Raw genomic sequence first — 14,646 nt, 5'->3', positions numbered from 1 at the left:
TTCTTGAACTCCTGTTTTCAGGCTTGGATGGTGCAGCAGGGAATTTGGGAGACGTCTAGTGCCCCTGCACAGCACCCATGTGGCATGGTTATATTTGTACAGCCTCCCTCTTAACCTTTTCCATAGCTGTCTTCTGCCCCAGTTTCATTATCTGGACACCTCTAGCAAGACCACAACCTGCTGTTGCCAGATGTGGTATAAGCAAAGGATGATTCTAATTTCCTGCATCCTGCCTCTTCTTACAGATGTTGGTAATATTTAAAACATAAATTTTTCAGTGGGCTCAATGCTGTTAATAAACCCTCATGGAACACCAAAGAGAAAGACAAAATCCTAGTTCTGCATTGAAAAAATGACTTGCCCAAAGTCATATGTGGTGTGACGTGTTCTGCAGTGAATGGAGAATCTTAAACCAGCCCTTCCATCTCAGAACCACTTTTTCCTCTCATTTGGGTTGTGTTATTCGTTCTTTATTGAAAGGGAATTGCGGATATATGTTAATCACCAGAGAACCTCTAAATTCACAATGGATTTAATTTAAAGAGGAAAAAAGTGTAATTTCTTGAAGAGTTTTAGTTACCAAATTGTGTGCAGTGTTATAATTTGTTATAGTTGTAATTTGACATTCATGGCTGTGAATGTCCTGCACTAAGCGCTTAGGGAGATGGATCTGTTCGAGGGACACATGGAAGGTGATGAAGCAGAGGTAATGGAGAGAGGTGACCTTCTGAGTTCTTGCTTTCAGATGACTTTTTCTCATGTTACCTATTTAGCAGCTGACACCTAGTTGTTATTGCCAGCAGTAAGCAATGACATTTCAGTAGTGTGTCTGGAAGACTAGCAGTGGATTATGACCACAGATGAAGGCAAATATAGTACTAGGCTCAGGCTCTGGTAAATCTGAATTACTGAAAGTAAGGAGATATTTTATCAGAAGCGATAATGCAGCTTGGTTGTTCCCTGCATGAGCCTGAACCTTCTTTGCACTTGTTGCTGGCATAACATCCCACAGTTTTGTCATCCCTGTATATGGTGAGTTATAAATGCCTGCTCAACCTCAAGGCTTGGTTGTTATGTACCTGTTTATGCTGGATGGTCACAGTGCAAACATCCCCTAACATTTGTGTTGTACGGGCTGGTAACTAAGCCCTGATCTCTTAGTCTTTAAGACACTCCAATAAGTAGCCCTGCTATGAACTTCCTGCAGGAGCCTTAGGCAGGTCATTTGATCTGTCTGTACCCCAGTTTCTATCAATAAAGTTGAGCTAATATTTACTGAAATTGTCTTTCTGTTTTGGGGAAGACATTGGTGATTCCTGTATGATTTAGAACAATCACATTGCATAGAATTTGCCTGTGATAGATGCATTTTACATTCCCATCCTCTAATTGCTACTAGTGGGGGTGCTACAGTCTCAGACTGGTGTTTCTAGATACTAGTGTTGTACAAAATAATTATAATTTGAGAAAGTAATGTTTGAGTGCAGTATTGTCTTTGGTCTGTTTTGACTGTATTGTCAGAGTTGTAGTGTGTTGTTTCCCGCTGCCTGGGGGAGTTTAATTGTCACCCTGTAGTCCTGTGGAGGACACTTGGACACTATACAGTGCAGTAACCTGGAATAGCTACCAGTGAAGACGACAGACATTGTGATGCTTCTTGCTATTTGTTTCTTAGCAAGCCTCAACGTTTCTATCACTTCTCTTTCAAAAAGATCTGCCTGCACAAGCTGCTGAGATGCTTTTAAGAACTGCTGCTACTGCAGCCTTTTTGTGTGTTTGGGGAGGGGGGAAAAAAGTAGAAGAGGGCTGGGTGGGTTCAGCAGGGATTTTGCAGAAGTAGGGAAGCTCACAGAGAATTGTGCTGCCAAAAGGAGCTGGGATGGAACAGGCATTTTTAGGAGATATTGGGAAAGGGGATTGCAACCAACAGGGAAGTATCAGAGGAATGCGGATGGCTCAGAGGAGACGAGGCTGGGGACATGGAATAAGAAGGATTAATGGAGCTGGGGAGGTGCTGGGTAAAAGAGGGATTTGGATGAAGGAAAGGGCCCTTTCTGTCATTTCCTGGGATTACCTCTTTCTCCTTTGAGAGCAGATCCCAGCCCTAGTCACACCTCAGTCATAAACCAGGCAGACTGCTCCCTGCAGCAGGCTGTTCTCCCTGCCTCACCCCTCAGGACACGACCCACCTCTGCTCAGCACTTTGAGGAATGAGGCAGGAATGGGCTTCATCTGACGGGGACCTGTAATTGTCCTGTCATTGTAGGATAACTGCCTGGCCATTTCTTTCTCCTTGCAATGAAGGCAACAGTTGTGGTATTTAGGTATAGTGTGCATTTATCTTCCCAAACAGGGGTATTCTCAACTTGCAGCCATAAGATCTGAGACCATATATCCAGAAAGCAGATGACACATATGTTTAAAACTGTATCTTAGTCTGTTGCTCAATGTGCTCCAGGAAAGTGTTCAGGGAGCCTGAAGAGGATGGCAGCATATAGACAGGAGCTTCAGAAACCCCTGCACCCAAAACATTACCAAAGAATAACAGAAAAAAAACACATATAGAGAACATATGCATATGTGTGTATGTGTGTTGATGAGTTAACTATAGGCCAGCCCAAATTCACTGAGGTAGTTCAAAGTGGTATTCAAGCTTAAGACTTTGTGAGTTTGCCCTACGCCATGGATCAGCCCAGGTTAGACATTGCAATACGGAATTCTTCTCGTGGTGTAGACCTTTAAGGATGCTAAAATATGCTGCAGAACTTGTGCCATACTATCACTACCTCTTCACGCTAAGTGTGTATTATTGTGAATGCAGATGATAAAAACTGCTGTACAAATGACTAAGAAATGCCAAGTTTTCAGTCTTATACCAAAATTTCTTTGCTTCCTTTTGTGACACTTGGATTTCTATCTGTGAAGCAGCACAGTAACATGGGAATGTCTATAATTCTGACTTAATTTCTGCCTCACAATATGTTGTTGTGATTCATGCTGTAAAGCTGCCCAATGGGCCAAGTGCTAACACGGAATACATCTGTAAATCAAAATGGCAACACTGAGTCAGACCAAGAGCAGTCTACTGTCTTCTCTGTAGTGGTGGCCAGTAACAGAAGCTTAGAGAGAAAACAAAAAACCAAACAAAAACGCCACCTAAGGTACTTTCTCTCGTATCCTTTTGTAGAGTCTGCCAAGTGAGTGCCGAGGGGCTTCCTGAATCACAGATTGCTTCTTGACTGATGTGGTCGCTATTAGGCACATGTCCATACAGTTGCACAGTTCTTTTAGGAACCCATTTATACCATTGTCCTTCATAGCATCCAGAGGCAATGAGTTCTATGAACTAATTATTTTCTGTAAGAAGGGAACTTTTAAACATTCAATCTGGTACTTCCATATGATCTCTCTCTAACATTTATACTGGGAGAAACAGTGACTAATCTGTCCCAGTTTGCTATTTCCTGGACATCCATGACTTTGCAGATTTTTTTGCTTCTTCAGTTTCAGAAGCTGAAGAGATGCAGTTATATCAGTTAAATTTGTTTAGTCTGTTTCATGGATCCCAAGGAAAGCAATCTGCATGGGCTTCGTCTGATGGGGACCTGTAATTGTCCTGTCATTGCAGGATAACTGCCTGGCTATTTCTTTCTCCTTGCAATGAAGGCAACAGTTGTGGTATTTAGGTATAGTGTGCACTATTAGTGCATTTTATCTTCCCAAAATTATTTTTGTTGTTTTATTAATTTCCTAGTTTATTAATATTGCTATTTTTCCAAAATAATTTTCCCCAGTGCTATTCAACTTGATGAAAGTTATCAGTATATTCAAAATTGGAAACAGAAAAATTGTTCATTCCACGTTGTTGCTTTTTATCATTTTAAGAGTACATGTTGGCACACACTGTCTTTTCACTGGCTTTGAGACTTCAAACTATGTAAAGCTATCTACTTAAACAAATGATATTTTTTCCTGTTCCTTAATTATCCATGGAATGTATGCATATGGATGTTCTGTTTTATTTTTTGCAGTTATGCTGAGAAGCTGTTCTTGAAAAAGTAGGTTTATAAACTATATTTTCATGTTTGCTTTTACTAATCACTTTAAAGGTAAAATGTCATAATTTATAACCATGTAACAATGCTTGCCAGCTAGATGTTTGTTTTATGGCTAGAAATAAACAGACTCTTAAATGAAAACTTTCCTAGACAAACTCTAAAAAAGGAAAAGTGTTCCATTTGGAAGGAGCGATGTTTTATAATGCTGGCTCAGATTTTAATCTAGTGGGCATGATCACTGGAACAGGGGCCATACTTTGTTACTGTGCATGAGAAGTCACGTGCAGTCTTTCTGTGAGCACTTGCATGCTTTGCTGCTTGCTTTGACTGCTCCTTCAGTAGAAATTCATGCTGAGGTGATCTACACCAAGCATATGGACTGTGTTTGAGGAGAGAAACTCACCTGACCCAACAGGGTTATTGTCTGGGTGTGTTGGATTTTCAAACCTCAACCCACGGTTTCACTTGGGAGTTTGAGTGCTCGCAGTGGGTCTGTGGTGCACGCCCAGGTGGTCTCAATAGGGAAAAATGTCATTCACTAATGTGAAAGAAAAATACATACATAGGAGGAGAATAAAAGTAAATCTGAAATAAATATGTACAATAACATGATCGTAATGAGGCTGCTGACCTTTCAGATGTAAATGTATGGCAGTCGCCATATTAAATGCTGAGATGGTAATGTTTAAGATGTGCTTTAAACCTATCTCAGACTTGAAAAGCCTACACATACTTTACAGATGTTTGACTTTTGTTCATTTTTTCCAGCAGCATAAGGTGGTGTCTCCATCAGGGTCCTGGCCAGATATTCACTGTTGATGAGAGCAGTGCTGCAGATCAAGGACTGAGAAGCTGTTTTACTTCCCTCCTTAGTTCTGCCAAAAAAAAAGGAAATCCAAATGTAGGGTCAAAATTAGTATCCCTTTTTGGTCTTTTTATTTGCAGATGAAATTATTTGATGGCACTAGTGTGGTGGGGCATTACCCTGTAGTTTGTACTTTCTAGCAGAATCCTCATTCATTGGTCTTATCAGTGGACTTTTCGTGCTTGTCTTTGCCTGGTTTTTTGTTTGTTTGTTTTGTTTTGTTTATTTTTTTAATGGACTTTTGCAATTGATTGCAATTAATGCAAGGAAAAAGCATGAATTTATATCCTATCTCAAATACCAGTCAGTAAAAAAAGACCTAGAAAAATCACTCATCTTTGATCTACCTATATATTTTACCTATGTCTACCCTTTTAACCCATTGCCAATGTAAGAAATGTTATTCATTGCTAGTGCTTGCTAACATTTTAGATAATATGTTTAGAGATAAGATGCATATGTTATTCTCTTTTTTGGAATGGTTATGGGTTACTGTGATATGGAAAATATTTTTGGGGGGGACGGGGATTGGGAATGGGCTCTTTAACAGGGATGCGGCCTCCTAGATGATGATAGCTGTTTATGCCAAGGGCTGTTGCTGTAACAAGTTCACAGGGAGACAGTCTGATCTGATTCTCATCTTTGCATTAAACTAGCTAATATGCATGAGAACTAACGCTGGAAGCTTAACATTTGCTTAATGAAGTGTTCCAAGCATCTAACCCCAAAGGAGCAGAAATGCAGTAAAGTATGGAATAGAACTACTTGAAAAGCTATTTAATTTGAAGACAGAATGCCTGCTATTTGGGCATATTGGCTTTAAGATATGGTATTGGGAAAATATTTTAAATCACAAACATCAACATAAATAAGTTACAAATGTGTAAATACTTTATTTACCTCCTAAAATTATTATTGATATCATTAATTTTGGAGAGAGAAGACCTTACTACAAAAATTGTCTTTTTTCTCTCCTGTGAGGATATACAGAGTGATTGTCACAACTGGTATATTGCTTGACCCAAATAACAAAAACTTTCATGTTGCCCATATTGTTATGTGAAGTCCTCAGTGGAACAATTGGAAGTGTAATATGAAGCAGAGCTCCTGTCACAAACTATTGGGACCGCAAACAAAATGGAAGACATTGCCAAAAGTAGAGCCATTGCTCAAAAAGCAGCTGTTTCTAAATATTTTAAAATTATTTTTTGAAATAATTATAATACATATTACAGTGCTGATCACTGCTGTAAAACCAGGACATGAGACAGATGACTGTCAAGAGTGTGCACTGCAGGTGTGGAACAGCAGAGAAGCAGAAGTCTTGTACACAATATAGTGACATTTGTTGCTGCTATTAATAGTATGAGGCAATGCTCTGCAGCAGCTATTTGCCTTTTTTGATAAACCTGGAGTTGTATACGCAAATACAATTCCAGTTATTCCAAAATTTCTAGAAGCACTGAACTAGGATCATTGCCAATTGAGACTGAGTACTGAAGAAGGTCTGGCTGCCCAGACAGCGTGGGTTATATCTTGCGTATTTTCTTGGGAATGACAGTTTCCCAGTTTGTCCACATGTCCAGTTATCTGTGGCTTTTCTAAAAGCTGGCTGGTACAGTAGCTTTCAATCCACCTGCAAGATAAGGTAACATGACGGTAATAATTCAGTCTGCCTGTGTGAGGCTTGCAAAGAGAAATTGAGATGTGCATCCTTCTTAAATGCTAAATCCAAGCTTTCCTAACAAGTTTCTTCTTTTTGTTTTTAGGGATGACAATAAAATAAAGAATCAAGTTGCCCCGGCACTTTGTGATCTTCACTGTTGTAAGGATGGGCCGATAAGAAATGGCCTTATTGGGCAGAAGCCACCCTCTATCAACCCTGAAAGACTGAAAGATTTTGGTGAGGAGGATTACCTGAACGGAGATGTGAAGACCTGGGAAATGAAGATAGTGAGCCGTAATGAGGAGTTACTTAGAGATGGCCCTTCCCGCATCGCTCAGTCAAGCAGTAGGACCAGCCTGTCAAGCTGTAACAAGCTCATTCGATTTGAAGATATTAGTGCAGCAGCTTTCAAAATCCAGTGCGGTGTTCAGAAAACCCCCTGCATGGTAGGGAGTTTATATGACTTTGCATTCTCTCAGTATTTCTTTTGTTTTCTTTAAAAAAGTTAATTGGAAATGAATGAAAAGTATTTGTGGGGTGCAGTAGATAGATCTGTGTAAGATGACTCATCTTCATGTTATTAATAGTTGTTGTTAAGTGTCAATAATAATTTTCTTCTTACCTGTTACTACTAACCTAAACCCTCAGGTTTAGGTGACCTGGGTAAACAAAGGATAAACCACCTTAGGCATAGACTTAATGCACTGTGGTATTATGCTCCTGGTGAAAAATGCTTACTACAAGGAACCCAAGCTGGAGACAGCGGACTATCAGTATTTGGGTAAGCAGTCGTGAGAAGGTTTGATTTGGAACCAACCCTCATGTTTGGAGAGTTTGAAGGTACAGATTTTCGTTCCTAGCCTGGCCAACCTGGCAAGGCTGAATATGTTCTGCGACCAGGTGGTTCTGCCACGTGTGTCTTCAACAAAACAAGGACATTAAGAGATACACACTCACACATACACACCTGTCCATCAGTTCAGGTATGAAAATAGCTGAGACACTCCCATGAATGAGCAAGCATTTGCTAAAGTGTAAGAGAAGTACAGTTGCAAGTTATTTAGTTCATAGTGTATTTCTACTGTTGAGAGCTCTTCATGAAGGCTACTGTAGGCACTCTGCGGTTAATCTCCTTATCCCTGTGGTGGGTGAGAAGAGTGTCTTTGCCAAATGGCAGTTTGTAGCAGCAACCCCAAAATGCTCTCTTGAGGAAACGCTCCCCGTTGCTGACCCAGGGCACCCTACCAGCCTCACCAGCTGTGGGTTGTCTTTCTGGCCTGCACAGGGAAAGGACCTTGGTGTCTGAGCCGATGCTTGGGGTTAACAGTCCCTGGAGAAAAGTGGCTGGGTCTGCAAGGTGCAGCAGTTCTCCTGATTCCCAGATGGTGTCTCCTGATCCAGAGACATTGTAATTATTTTTGGTGGTTGTTTTTAGCTTAGAGTTCCCAAAATAAGGATAGCTGTGGTTTTTTGTAGCATGCTACTGAAGAAGTATGTCTTGTGACAGAGGGAAGGGATAAAAGACTGTTTGGGGCTGCAAAGTGGCCCAAAAAAATTGCAGGGTAGTGTTGGCTGGAATGCAGGGAATCAAACTGGATGCATTTTGTATTCATATCCTGCCTGTTCAGGGTGACTTGGGAGTAAACCATCTTGCCAGCTGTACCTTGGTTTCCGTTCAGAGTGAAAAAGTTGGCTTGCTTGGGAAGGTGGTGGGGGAGTGAGGAAACACACGTGTAGCCAGGTGACTGGGGGGCCAGGGACTGGGTGAACAGAGGAAGCGTGCCAAACTCTGCATGTTGTATCGTTTGTCACCAAAACTCTCAGACTGTCATGCTTGAGAGCACAGACAGTGCCCTAGACAGAGGTTTCAATCTTCTGCTTTTGTGGTGAGACTGTTCCAGGAAGAGAAGATTTGTGTTTATTTTGCAGGTGGTGAGCACTGTGCTTCTCTGTCATGTTTGTTAGATGTGTTTAATCTTACTGTACAAAGGTAGGTCTATGGGCAGGGAGAATGAGAGTGTCATGGCTCTATTTGTTAAGCAGAACTAACTGGCTCTGTACCCTTTGGTAGCCTGGATCATTCCTTCCCTGCAGATCTTGGCATCACGTACTTCTGCCAGACAGTTACAGCATCCTGTCTCTGTACATCTGCCAGGGTGAGACTGTGGGAGCCTTGGCCATCTGGGTCATTGAGGGACCTCATTCATACCCTCAGCTCAGATGGATCAGACCAGCAGCTCAAAACTAGTAAAGTCCACCTTGACCACATCCCCTGAGCAATCTACTAACTCCCAAGGTATGGCTCCTGTCTGAAAATGAACCAACCAACATATCCTGATGCAGGAAGAGGCAAGACTGCACAACTGAGTCTGTGCTTCTCCTCGCAGGTAGTTAAACACCAGTTCACACCATTTGTTCTCAGGCAGCTTTTTTCCTCAACTTAAATAGTTATTTTCTTTTGGGTGTCCGTGCAGATTCATGCAATGTGGTTGTATCCCCTTTCTGCATTTCCTGTGGCAAGCTAAACAGGCTAAATTCCTTTAGTCTCTTTTTATGAACTATGCTTTTGTGGATGCCGTGTGTTGTACATTAGACCTAATGTCTGCAGTCCTTAGATAAGATCATGGTGACAAAAGGGAAAACTCACAGGCTGTTTCAATGAGTCTTACAAGGTCACGCTTCTGGTCAGTACAGCTGAAAATAGTGCTGACACCTCTTTCGTTAGAATTAATTGCTATATTTAGGCTACATTAACAAAAAAAAAAGCCTCAGTTAAAGGAAGCAGAAAAGCATAACCTAAAGAGTTTAAATGTTGAGTATCAAAATGAAAGCAAAATAACAATAATCTGAAGTACACCACGCTTGTGGTAAACAGTGACTTGATGACACATATTTTTAAAAGTAGGAGACTTGGTAACTTTAAAAAGTCACAGGATTCATATCCTTTAATCATTTTTCTCATTGTTCACTATGTTCACTCTAGAATATGAGATTCTTTACAAAAGCAAAAGTGATAAAACTAGTGTGACATGAGAAGAATCAGTAAAGTCGTATTTCTTGTCTAGTGTTCTTGTTCTGTTTTGCATAGGCATTCTCCATAGATTAGGCTGTTTAAGATATAAACTATTATTACTGTACTAAGCACTTTCCATTCTTTCAGTTCTGCAGCCAGATTTGCAAAGGAGCACCAAGTAGTAGCTCCTATTGCAGGATTTTCAGGAGTAAAATAGAGAATCTGGCCCCACCTATGGGTGAGGAACATTATATATACTTGTAAATTTGCTAAAAAGCTTTGAAACATTCATCTGAAGTGTTTAGTTTAATTGTATGCCTTAAAGCAAGTATCTATTTTAGATATATTTAGTTTGCATAAATTTACTTTGAAAGTCCCCCCAGTCTGAAAAATATATCTGTACATATTATTCTGTACATTTTACACCATATGCATGACGCTGCCAGATACTGTTTGAGATAAATATTTAAAATATGGTCATGCTGTCTTTTAATTTATCTCTATTTGTGACTTATTATAAACGAGGGCTTAAGCCCCTAAATGTCAGGGTCCTCATTTGCTTTGGCAGCCAATGGAAGAAACAGAGCCAATTACAAAACAGAAATGCAGTAAGATTAGAGAACTGGAACACACAGGCTTAATGCAGCTCTATTTCTTAAGTTATTTTGTTTAAAACTCATGGTTTAGATAATATGGTAAAGAAAAATTCATATGGCAATGCATGCTATGAGTGTCTTACTATAAAAAAATGATAAAGGTTTGCCATTAAAAATAATAAGAGGAAGAATGATGCACTTGGACACTGCATCGCATGTACTGTGCTTGCTAATGCCTCTCAGTTCAGAGATCCTTTCTGTTCCAAACACTGACTGATTTCAAACAGCTGCTGCTTACACTTGCAGTCCTGGGAAATATGTATTTTTCAATTGTTTCCATCATTATTCAAATAAGAGATGTCTTTACTAATGTTGTACTAGCCTTAGGATGCACAAGGGACAATAGTGAATCAGTGGCAGAAATTATAGCAGAGTCATAATGGGGACTCAAGAAGGAATTTTCTAACTGCTTTTGTATCTATTAGGATATAACCTTATTTTTGGGGTGTTCCATATCCAGGTCTGGCAAGTGCTAAAATATCAAACCATAAGCTGTGGTTTGTTTTTTTTTTAATAATTTGAAATACTTATATCAATATCTATATTTGAACAACAAAACAAAACAATACTATTTTCAGGGTTCATAATGGCACGGGGTACGTATTTCACTGCTATGAGTTTGAAAATCACTTTTATAAATCAGAAGATAATGGCAGGTAACAACAGGCTGTCATGTTTTTCTAAAGAAACAGATTATAAAACTTACTTTTTAGAGCTCAGATGTAGCAGTTGAATGCATTCCTCCCCAGAGAACTGATGGGGTATGGAAGATTTTTTTTAATTTTAAATATATCCCAATAACAACATTTCTATACTCCAGTATTCTAGGCTATCCAAGCAGTATGGAATGGACATCTACTTAAAGAAAGAGTTCCTCCAGTACACAGGATCTGTGAAGGAACGAGGTGTACTTTACCTTCTGACATCATTGCCTCAGGTATAACAAAATACCATAGTTCAAAAAGAAATGGAGCAGAATTAAAGATATTTAACTGTTAATGTCAATGGAATCACAGTGTTTCTTACCTTTTGAACCATTGTCCTGAACAACATAGGTATGCAGGTATCTGAAAGTAAAATACTTTATGTACACTTGGCTGATCTGCTAGTGAAATGCTTAAAAATATTCGAAGAAAATCTTGCAAAATGTAAACATCAGCATTATTCTGTGGCATTTAGAAGAAAGTGTTTGTGTGTGTACTATGCTTCCGACATGTTGAAACTACTAAACTTTAAGTGAGGATGAAATTGAGTTACTATGGGTGATGAGAAGGATTGAGATCATCAATTGATTTGGTAATACATTTCAGTATCGTTACATGAATAACCTGTTAATCATTTATTGTAGGTTATTGAGTCTTTGCAGCAATAATAATTATAATTGACATGATATAGCAGCCCAGTAACAGTGTTTTTTCTTACACTTTTTTGTATTAATATGAACAAATCCTTCTGTTAAGGGGGAACCTGGAGTGAAATAATTTCACACAGGCAGGGAAGAGGGGCCAGATATCGGCTATTCTAGGATCAGCTGGAGTTTTGCAGCTAATTCCAATTGAACAAGAATTGAACCCAGAGGAGTGCAGGACCAGGGACTGATCTTATGCTGTCATAGCTCTGTGTTTAAGTCCTGAGATCACACCAGACATGCATATATTGTATCATAATATGATCAGCTAGTAGAGGAAAAGAAGGAAATGAGACCATCAGAATGATCCAGGATCATATGGAACAACTTTGTGACGCTGTATAATGTGCAATAATCAATGCTGTTTTTTAGGATCAGCAAAGAAAGGGGGTGATTGTGGCTTCGGACAGTAACTTTTCCATGGCTGTTGCTTACCATGCCTCAGAGCTCCGTATTCCAGTGTTTGTCATCATGTCAACCAGCACGTCCCCAGCCAGAGTGAAAATGTGCCGTGAGTACGGTGCCATGGTTATCTCCTATGGCACTACGGCTAAGGATTCCCAGACACATGCAAGAAGGTTGGCGCAGGAGAATGGTTACCTTTACCTCGAAGAGTAAGTGAAAAGTCAGGCTATTAATAAGAACAGATTAGATACTTGCACAGCTCTTCAAAACCAACTAGTTTCATTAAAATTTGATCACGTCATCAAAGTGTTCCTGTTACTTGGGGTATGGACAGTTACGTATTCCCAGGCACAAATAATGAATCTTTCTATAACAGTTGGGGATGGAATTGCTCTTCCCACAAATTAGGCAAACTTCCTGATTAGGAAATTATATGCCCTAGTATGATAATGGGTATATGTTAACTCTTTGTGAACCTTGTCAGAAAGCATTAAGGTTAGCATTCATTTTTGGTCTCTCTGTTTGGAGTGAGTAAAAGCTAATCTTTAATGAAAAGGGTTCAGTGGTGTAGTGTAGAGCAAGAGAAGGTTAATTCTGTAAAATTTTCACGTATCTGGTGTGACTGACAAAACTGTGATTCTGCCTTGAAAAAAGATGATTACGAGTCTACTTCACATGTACATTTAAAGTAGGTAAGCATGAATATAAACTTAAGCTCAAACTATTTGAGGTCATTGAAAAGTCGGTTCTAGTGAAAACATTATTAGAGTAAGACAAAAATAATTCAAACTGATCCATTTCCACCCCCCTCTTTTCCCTTTTTTCTCTTTAGTCTCTTCTACCTTTCCTTCCCCTTCCTTTCCTTTCACTTTTTTTTTTTTTTTAACCTTTTTTCAAGTAAGATTTCCAAAAGCACAGAGGGAGTGAATCATTAGCATGAGGTAGCTGGCAGTCCCTCTGATGCACCAAGCTGGAATGTTATTCTTCCTCCCCATCACCGCCTCTGTGTGGGCTTTGTCCACCACTTTGTGTTTGTATGGCACCTGCTGCAGTGAGTGCCCATTCCCCTTTGGCTCCCAGGCGCTAGTGTGCTAAATGTGGTAGTGGTGAGTAATGCTGCTTGGAAGGAGGACCCCAGAATAATCAGAATTGAGAAAATCATCATTTCTTTCCCAGTTGGTTAATTGGGAAGGCAATATTAACAACTGTACTCTTGAACTGCACTGTTAGCTCTGCCCAGAATGAATGACTCACGGGGCTGGTTGCTGTGCCTCACCTGTCACCATGGGCACAGCCTTGTCCCAGACCGAGACTTTCAAAGAAACCCAAGGTAATAAGGTGCCCTAGGTCCTACTGAATTTTAAACCTATTTAGGCTATCCTTGAAAACCACGGCTTTCCATAACCTTGTGATTTCCAAACTTCTGTCAGCCTATTGTCAATCAATGTGTTTGCTGCCAGATGGCTTGCATCAGCTATCCTGTTTGCACATAAGAAATAGATTATTATATTGTAATTTCATGTTCAGTCTTCCCCTCCTCCCCAGCTAATTATTTGTATTACATAAGGTAGGCATTCACCAGGTTCATGAAGCTCCAGGGACAACACGTGATGGACTTCAGCATCTAGCACTGAGGCACTCTAAATGTACACGTTATATTAATGATATCAAAGCAGTCTGATTCAATATATTACCAGTTACAAGAAACAGAGTTATGTAATCTGCTACTATGTTTAATTAAAATCTCACAGATGCAATTTTTTACATTCTGGATAAAAAAAAAAAAAAAAAAAAAAAAAACAAACAAAGAAAAAACAAACAAACAAAAAAACATCTCACTACAGTTGTGAGCCTTTCATAATGTGATGCCTGAAATGTATTTTGTTACGTGTAGCCTGGGAGAGCTTTCTCAGAGAGATAGATACATACATGGATAGCCAGTCTTCTTCAATATGTGTCTGACACCCATTCATTGTCACTTGCCAAAGCTGTCTGTAAAACATCACCTGATCTCTTATGCTTCAGAATGGAACTTCTGAAATGTTGTTTTATTTCAGTTTAATTCTAGCTTGCATAAAATCCCAAGCAATTTGGTCTCTGAATCTCCTTAACCAACAATTCAGTCTTTCCTTCCTTAAGCAGACATTACATGACTGTCTTTGGTTTTACCTGCGCAGGCAATGTCCCATAATTGGGTGTGTCAGTGTCAGTTCTTCCCATTTCTTGAGTGCAATTAAAATACTGTGTTATGAAAACGATCATGCAAGAGTTCAATTAAAGGAAGGAAATGTTTTAACCAACTGCAACTTCTTGTGAAATTCCAGGAAGGAAATGTGAGTTTTCGAGTTGGAATTCAGTCATTAAGTCTATGTAGTTGCTGCCTAGGTAGCATGGCATTTTTAATAACTATAGATATTCAGGACCTAACTATCAATGTGAAGATTGCCAGTAAGTAACACAATACCTTTGGGATGATATGAGAAAGATTGATTTGTGAATCAGAGAGGTTAGAGTGCTACAGATTGAATTGCACACCATTCCTTAAGAGTACAAGTTTACCTTGTCTAACTCTAAA

The 14,646-nt window shown here is 39.6% G+C and overlaps 1 protein-coding gene across 5 annotated transcripts in view; it reads left to right on the top strand.

Annotated features, from left to right (window-relative positions):
• The window catches only part of LOC102097055 (L-threonine ammonia-lyase), a 31,962-nt gene that overhangs the window by 694 nt on the left and 16,622 nt on the right, over positions 1-14,646 (top strand). For 3 of the 5 annotated variants that reach the window (XM_065067730.1, XM_065067729.1, XM_065067726.1), the window contains 4 exons: positions 4,032-4,058; positions 6,693-7,035; positions 11,079-11,195; positions 12,039-12,280. In XM_065067730.1, the coding sequence (XP_064923802.1) occupies positions 4,032-4,058; positions 6,693-7,035; positions 11,079-11,195; positions 12,039-12,280 (729 nt within the window). The remainder of the gene's footprint in view (positions 1-4,031; positions 4,059-6,692; positions 7,036-11,078; positions 11,196-12,038; positions 12,281-14,646) is intronic. The other 2 variants (XM_065067731.1, XM_065067728.1) reach the window with 1 other exon arrangement.

Source organism: Columba livia, chromosome 6 (assembly GCF_036013475.1).
Source record: "Columba livia isolate bColLiv1 breed racing homer chromosome 6, bColLiv1.pat.W.v2, whole genome shotgun sequence".
NCBI classification, from domain to species: domain Eukaryota; kingdom Metazoa; phylum Chordata; class Aves; order Columbiformes; family Columbidae; genus Columba; species Columba livia.
This window is presented reverse-complemented; position numbering and strand designations above follow the sequence as displayed.